Source organism: Salvelinus sp. IW2-2015, linkage group LG16, assembly GCF_002910315.2.
Source record: "Salvelinus sp. IW2-2015 linkage group LG16, ASM291031v2, whole genome shotgun sequence".
NCBI lineage: Eukaryota > Metazoa > Chordata > Actinopteri > Salmoniformes > Salmonidae > Salvelinus > Salvelinus sp. IW2-2015.
Window position 1 is genome coordinate 26,721,491 of NC_036856.1, and position 8,066 is coordinate 26,729,556.

General features: G+C 41.8%; 1 protein-coding gene across 2 annotated transcripts; it reads left to right on the top strand.

The window, feature by feature from the left end:
* Positions 1–1,044: 1,044 nt before the first annotated feature.
* Positions 1,045–7,684, top strand: LOC111976055 (uncharacterized). 2 transcript variants are annotated; one of them, XM_024004776.2, is made up of 10 exons: positions 1,045–1,283; positions 1,750–1,807; positions 2,071–2,129; positions 2,251–2,284; positions 2,501–2,547; positions 3,870–3,981; positions 5,094–6,799; positions 6,899–6,935; positions 7,041–7,086; positions 7,196–7,684. In XM_024004776.2, exons 1-10 carry the CDS (start codon positions 1,146–1,148, stop codon positions 7,224–7,226), a joined length of 2,268 nt encoding a protein of 755 aa, XP_023860544.1. In that variant the 5' UTR covers positions 1,045–1,145; the 3' UTR covers positions 7,227–7,684. The 2 variants fall into 2 exon arrangements, with proteins under 2 accessions (XP_023860544.1, XP_023860545.1); XM_024004777.2 differs by lacking the exon at positions 2,071–2,129 and having other exon boundaries at positions 1,193–1,283.
* The last annotated feature ends 382 nt before the right edge of the window (positions 7,685–8,066 follow it).

Below are 8,066 nucleotides of genomic sequence, written 5' to 3' on the forward strand. Positions count from 1 at the left end.
GATGATCAGTTTTACAAGGGTATGTTTGGCAGCATGAGTGAAGGATGCTTTGTTGCGAAATAGGAAGCCAATTCTAGATTTAACTTTGGAGACAGTTGTCTTGTGTTTCTTAAATAGCACGAGCCACTCAGTTGGGCATTTTCTTAATTACCGTGGGGCACTGGTGGAAAAAGTACTACATTTTCATACCTGAGTAAAAGTAAAGATACCTTAATAGAAAATGACTCAAGTAAAAGTGAAAGTCACCCAGTAAAATACTACTTGAGTAAAAGTCTAAAAGTACTTGGTTTAAAATATACTTAAGTATCAAAAGTAAATGTAGTTGCTAAAATATACTTAAGTATCAAAAGTAAAAGTACAAATAATTTAAAATTCCTTATATTAAACAAACTAAATTATTTTTGTTACCGTTAACCAGGGTCACGCTCCAAAACTCAGACATAATTTATAAGTAAAGCATTTGTGTTTAGTGAGTCCACCAGATCAGAGGCAGTAGGGATGACCATTGATGTTCTCTTGATAAGTATATACATTTGAGCATTTTCTGTCCTGCTAAGTATTCAAATTTAACAGGTTTTGGGTGTCAGGGAAAATTGATGGAGTAAAGAGTATGTACTTTTCTTTAGGAATGTAGTGAAGTAAAAGTAAAAGTTGTCAAAAATATAAATAGTAAAGTACAGATACCCCAAAAAACAACTTAAGTAGTACTTTAAAGTATTTTGGGGCGTTCCTATAAGACGTAGAGTCGCAAGCTAGCGCGAGGTCGCGCTCTTTGAAAGGAGGGAGTAGTGTAACGACCCTGGGTTTATAAGCGCGTATATCGACTATTCCGCTTGAGCATGCTCTTAGGGCAAAATCGATAGCGCGCTGGACTTCGGGCTAGAAGGTCGAGGGTTGAGACACGCTCCCTGCCTGCTTCATTACAGTACGTTTTGTCGCATGAAGATGACAGCATGTAGAAAATATTGCGTCACATCGTGAAATATCCAATCATAATTTAGTATTTTATTGCGGCAAATTTGAACTTTTTTCACGTCGCGGTCGACGTCCGTTAATCTCGAAAACTCGACCCTTGTTACCTACGTCTGGTTTTCGAGACTAACGTAAGACGTCCGTCGGCTTTGGACCCGAAGAGAACCAAACGAATGAGGGGGAAAAAGTGCTTGAATTGTAATGTTAAATTGATAAAAACGTTGTCTGACGACATGGATGACGTGGTCAAAAATAAGCTTAAGAGCAATGCCAAGATTTACAGTAACACTTTGGAGCGAATAGTTCAAAAGGTATGTGGAACATGTGCCGATAGTTACCTAAATAATTAACGTTAACCGTGGTAGCCAGATGCCTGCTAGTATTGTAGTTAGCTAGCTAGTGTTCTTCTGACGATGTGGTTAGATAATCAAACATATTAGCAAAGACACCCTATTGATGTTCTCTAACCCAGCTAGCGTTAGCCAACAAGTAGTAGTAGCACAGAGCAGAGGCACATTTTTGAAATCGTATTATTGTAACTAACTAGTTACTAGTCTCTCTCGCCAACTAGCCTTCTTTTACTGTCCCCCTTGAGGCCACGGGACGAAATGCACAAGCAATGCACCCTCTCATCAAATGTTATTTGTCACATACACGTGTTTAGATGTTAGTGCGGGTGTAGCGAAATGCTTGTAAGCAATGTCACTCTGTACTACTAGGCCTGTAACAGATGAAACCTCAGAATGTGCCAGTATTTACACTTTTCCTTGACAACAGTATTCAAAGCTGCATGACAATGGGACTGAGGTGAACCTGGAGGACATAACACCCCAAGGTAAACAACAGTCCGTTTATGGTTACACTAGTTAGCTAAGAATACTTAAACTCCAGTGTCCATGTTATGTCCATGGACACGAGTTAATTATCCTTATCTATGGTTACACACATGATCTGCTTCTCAGTACTTGAATAATTGTTTAGCCTTGTCAACAACGATATACAGTAGCTAGTTTTATATTAATGGGTACAAATTCTGCACTCAACCGAATTGGCTCAATGTTCTGATGTTTTCATGTGTCTTGTCATTGGATGGAGAAGAGGTGATAGTATGCATGGTCAAGTCAGAGTTGGAGCTATCAAACCTGGGATTGTCAAAGGTTTGTAAGATATGACGTTATGTACTGCAGCTAATTATTTTAGACCCACTTGGTACTTTTTCTGAGGGATCTCTTACGTTTCTGGATCACACTCACACCTCTTACTCCACCTCCTCTTTAGAGTGAAGTTGACCTGGCAGAGCTGTCACTAGGAGGTAGGAACTACAACACGTTGTTTCTCTGTGAGATTTGCACTGAAGCGTTACAGATTCTGCAATATAAATGTAAAGGTACTTTCTGCTAAAGTGGGAACATTGCCTTTACATTTCAATCACACTGTAAAGCTGAACTTCCGCGATGTGGATTGAATATAGCCCTTAATTGTTAAATTGATCTGAAGGTATATTTGTCATATATTTTTGTTATTTCAGATATTTCTGAAATACACAGGCCACAGAACACCATTGGAGACTTCCAGGTACATATGGCGACAACTGATTGTGGGCAGAACAGATCTGTCTTTTTGGAGACTTGTCTAACCAGATGTTAACACCCCACATTACTATAGCCATGGTTGGGGAGTAACGGATTACATGTATTATTATTATTTTTATTTTTTATGGTAACTGTAATACATTACATTACCAGCAAAACTATTGTAATCAGATTACAGATACTTTTGAAAAACTAGATGATTACTTCGAGGATTACTTTTAAATTCAGAAAGGATGTTTGTGAAAAAATATATTTTGCCACTTCTCAATGACATTCAAATCAGCATWAAAAAATGTGCAAGTTTTAAGTTTGTTCCACCTGAGCAAGTCTGACCACAAGTCAGAGACCACTATGATGACACACCAAATGTGTTTGATGGATCACAGGAAAAGAGCAGGAATAGGCTTTTGTGGGCTACAGTCCAAGCTATGTCTTCCAATGGCGCGACTGCTTTTGGCATCCAAAAATTATCCAACTTGAATAAATGCTTGGAGGTAAGGATGATAGCAGTGGTGTAGTCTACGGCGATACGGATTTCACTTATTATTGATATCTACATAGCGCATTGATGTAAATCGCACGGCTACTCTCTGATTTAGCTATTTGCGCCTTACAGATTGTGGTTGTTGTGGATGGCTGTTCACAAATCTAAATGTGTATTTGAACCCAATAATGGTTGAATTCAAGAAGTTTAAGCTGCCTATCAATCATTGTTTAAGAAACCAGTGGAAAGCCAGGGGAAAATGCACTCTTGCAACAGCTGCATAGTGCGGATCCCAGCCTATGGAATAAAAATGGGGCTTTTATCGTTCAGTCTAAATCATGCTGATTTAAAAAAAAAAAGTAAATCCATAGGCGTAATGGACACACGCTCAAACTCGCACACTTTTTATAGACTTAAAGGGGCGATCTGTAGTTGCTACATCCATTTTTGGACTTAAATCATATATTAATATAAACATATAATTTAATGTAGTAGAAAGCGATGGGTTAGATTGAAGAAGCCTACATAACCAACCCATAAAGTAAAATTGAGCATCCATATATGGCCAGCTATGTAAACTTTAACATTGATTTATCCTGCAATAGATGTCATTCAATTAGAAACACATCTTTTTGTCTTCTTCTAATGCCTCTTAAGGGGAAAGTAATCTAAAAGTAACTGAATGTAATCAGCTTATGTTACTGAGTTTGTAATCCAAACATTACTGATTACAATTTTGGACAGGTAACTGTAACGGATTACATTTGGAAAGTAACATCCCCAACTCTGACTGTAGCTTATGTACTTATGTTTTTCAACAGATGGACATCTCATACCACCAGGATGATCACAACAATGATTGTGTAGATGAGGGTGCTGTCACTGTCAACAGTAATGATTCTGTTATGCAGCAGGCTGCAGAGAACAGCCACTGTAAGTAAATGATTTGAACATTAACCATAGTGACCTATGTACACTACCGTTCAAAAGTTTGGGGTCACTTAGAAATGTCCTTGTTTTTGAAAGAAAAGCAACATTTTTTTCCATTAAAATTACATCAAATTGATCAGAAATACAGTGTAGACATTGTTAATGTTGTAAATGACTATTGTAGCTGGAAACGGCTCATTTTTAATGGAATATCTACATCGGTGTACAGGGGCCCATTATCAGCAACCATCACTCCTGTGTCCCAATGGCACATTGTGTTAGCTAATCCAAGTTTATCATTTTAAAAGGCTAATTGYTCATAAGAAAACCCTTTTGCAATTATCTTAGCATAGCTGAAAACTGTTGTCCTGATTTAAAGAAGCAATAAAACTGGCCATCTTTAGACTAATTGAGTATCTGGAGCATCAGCATTTGTGGGTTCGATTACAGGCTCAAAATGACCAGAAACAAAGATCTTTCTTCTGAAACTCGTCATTCTATTCTTGTTCTGAGAAAAGAAGGCTATTCCATGCGAGAAATTGCTAAGAGACTGAAGATCTCGTACAATGCTGTGTACTACTCCCTTCACAGAACAGCGCAAACTGTCTCTAACCAGAATAGAAAGAGTGGGAGGCCCCGTTGCACAACTGAGCAAGAGGACAAGTACATTAGTGTCTAGTTTGAGAAACAGACGCTTCACAAGTCCTCAACTGGCAGCTTCATTAAATAGTACCCGCGAAACATCCAGTCTCAACGTCAACAGTGGAGACGACTCCGGGATGCTGGCCTTCTAGGCTTGTCCTCTTGCTCAATTGTGCACAGGGGCCTCCCACAGATAATCCATAAAAAATCTGCCGTTTCCAGCTACAAAAGTCATTTACAACATTAACAATGTCTACACTGTATTTCTGATCAATTTGATGTTATTTTAATGGACAAAAAACGTGCTTTTCTTTCAAAAACAAGGACATTTCTAAGTGACCCCAAACTTTTGAACGATAGCGTATGTATTGAGCATGTCAAAGTAAACATATAAAATACAATTACAACAGCATTTTTCATGTTCATTTACACATTTCTGATTTAATGAAATGTCTTTATATTGCCTCCATCAGTGGTGGATAATTCCAAACTGAATGGGACTAGGAGTAGCCTGTGGGGCGCGCCAGAGGAGCTGGAGCGCTCTCTGAGCAGTAAACGTAGCACTCTACTGGACTTGTATCCCAGCATGGTCAGCCAGGTAGGAGAGGCCTGGCGGCGCCAACATATGTCCGACGTGGCTGTAGGGGTTTTGAGGAGGTACCACAGGCTCAGGTGGTTCTCTAACAGAAACCTCAATAACCGCAACTTCAACATCAGACCTGCTCACAGAAAGACTACCCTCAACATTGGCCAATCCTTTCTCCAAACATCTCAGAACACCATACTGAATGTGAGTAACCCCAAGAGTCCAAAGTTGAACCTCAAAATGACAACCCACACCCATCCTCCTCCACAGACCAAGGTCAACCTCCAGGAATGGCCAGCAGAGAGGCTGTCCCACAGGAAGGGTACAGATTCAGGGAACGGACAACCGCCCCACCCTGTTCTAGTGATGGACTTCTCCTCTCGCCCCTCTGCAGGCTCCAGTCCTGCCTCCTCCCCTCCCTCTGCAGCCCCCTCCCTTCTCTCTGCTCCCTCCTCTGCAGACTCCTCTCCTCCCTCCTCTGCAGCCTCCCTTCCCTCTTCTCTCTCCTCTGCAGACTCCTCCCTACAGGAGAGCCCTGAGCCAGAGGAGCCCCCCTTAAACCAAACCTTCATGGTGTCCATGCCCTCTTTCCCATCCCCCAGGGTTAGACACACTACCCTGGTCTTCAGTCCTGCCAGATCTGAAGACACCTTCACAGCAGGAGGGTTGAGCAGTCCATCTCTAAGGAAGTGTGCCCTCCCCACACTTCCCCATCAGAGGTTTTTCACAGCGGTATGCCCTGTGGTCAGTATGGAGATGTCTTCAGACTACCGCTCCCAAGTAGCACCGAGTCCCWACAGAGCCAGACTGCCGATCTGGGACGGCCAGCGTGCAGCATCTAACGCCCACCATAGAAGCCCCAAGTCGGGCTTTGCTGGATATCATCAAAGAAACACTGTGGAGCCCAGATCTTCCCCTGCGTCTTCACCCTCCTCTCTTCATAGGCCTCTGATGTCACACAGGAAGCCCCACCACCTGGACTCCTGCAGTCCCTCCCAGCTGAAACGCCAATCGTCTAGATCATCATCTGATCATGAGTCTAGGGCAGGCCAGCTAAGGCTCCGGCGACACTATTCCCTGGATTCCTTCTCCCCATCTGTCAGTCTCTTACGAAACTCTGCTAAGCAGATTGACAAGGACTTCCAGAAGCTCTACCACAAGCTTGTCTGTCAGGGCAAATCCTCCTCCTGCCGTATGTGTGAGAGGAGAGCAGAGACCACCAGAGGAACCTCCTCTGCTCTGGCCGCCCTGGCCCTGTCTCCTCACCACTCTATCATGAGGAAGCGTCGCAGGGAGCTGGTCCAAGAACAGTCCCCAGAGTCCAAACGTTTCAGGGATAGCTCCTTTGTGTACTCCCCAGGATCTCTCCGCCAGAGGGTAGAAATGTTCAGGTGCCAGAACCGCTCAGACAGCCATTTGTCCTCCAACCAGTGGGACATCTCCTGTGACTCCCACAACTGGAGCCCCCGCAAGGCCAGTCTGGCTCATACACACCACAGCCCCCATCACCAACATCACTCATCAGATGCAGCAGTCAGGAAAGCTGAAGGCTCCTGGTCTGGCCTGCATGTTGATCAGCACTCTCCTGCTTGGGTAAGGGTCTTCCACAGAAACAATGTACATGCAGTCCAAGAAAAATTGTAATGTATGTCTTATTTTCTAACATTGCTTTCATCTCTGTCTGCTGTCTAGAGAGAGAAATACAGACGATTTGTTGGAATTCATCAAGGTTTGTTTCTGCTTTGTTTAGTCTCAGGGAAAAAATCTACTTGTCTAATCTTTGATTGACCACTTTGGATTCAGTTCAGATGATAATTTATTCCTCCCATCTCAGGAAAGTCAATTGTCAAGGCAGAGTGCCAATGTGGCTGTTCGCCAAGGTAACCATGACCTTATTCAGAAAGTAGTATGTTCTGCATTGTTGTTTAAATCTTTAATAGATGCATTTCATTGTTTGTCATGTTAACCAGCCTCCCTTCTTTCCCCCAGTTTCTCTAGGAGACAGCTTCTGTATAAATGATGTCAACCCACAGAAAGGCTGTCCTGTCCTGCACCTCTACCTGAGTTTTTTATATGCCAGAGTTGAAAACATCTCTGCTGTTTATCTGCATTTGAAAACATACTTAGGATGTCCCAATAACCATGAACTAATTTGTTATAATGAAATGGAATGTTTATGCAATGTATTTTTATATACAGTACCAGTCAAAAGTTTGGACACACCCACTCATTCAAGGTTTTTATTTTTTACTATTTTCTACATTGTAGAATAATAGTGGTGACATCAAAACTATGAAATAACACATACAGTACCAGTCAAAGGTTTGGACAAACCTACTCATTCAGTGGTTTTTCTGTATTTTTACATTGTAGAATAATAGTGGAGATTTTTCAAAACTAAGAAATAACACATGGAATCATGTAGTAACCAAAAAAGTTTAATAAATCAAAATATATTTTAGATTCTTCAAAGTAGCCACCCTTTGCCTTGATGACAGCTTTGTGCACTCTTGGCATTCTCTCAACCAGCTTCACCTGGAATGCTTTTCCAACCGTCTTGAAGGAGTTCCCACATGTACTGAGAGCTTCTTGACTGCTTTTCCTTCACCCTGCGGTTCAACTCATCCCAAACCATCTCAATTGGGTTGAGGTTGGGTGATTGTGGAGGCCAGGTCATCTGATGTAGCACTCCATCACTCTCCTTCTTGGTCAAATAGCCCTTACACACCCTGGAGGTGTGTTAGGTCATTGTCCCGTTGAAAAACAAATGATAGTCCCACTAAGCGCAAACCAGATTGGTGTCTTATTGTTGTCCATTAGTAGTGGTTACTTTGCAGCAATTTGACCATGAAGGCCTGAT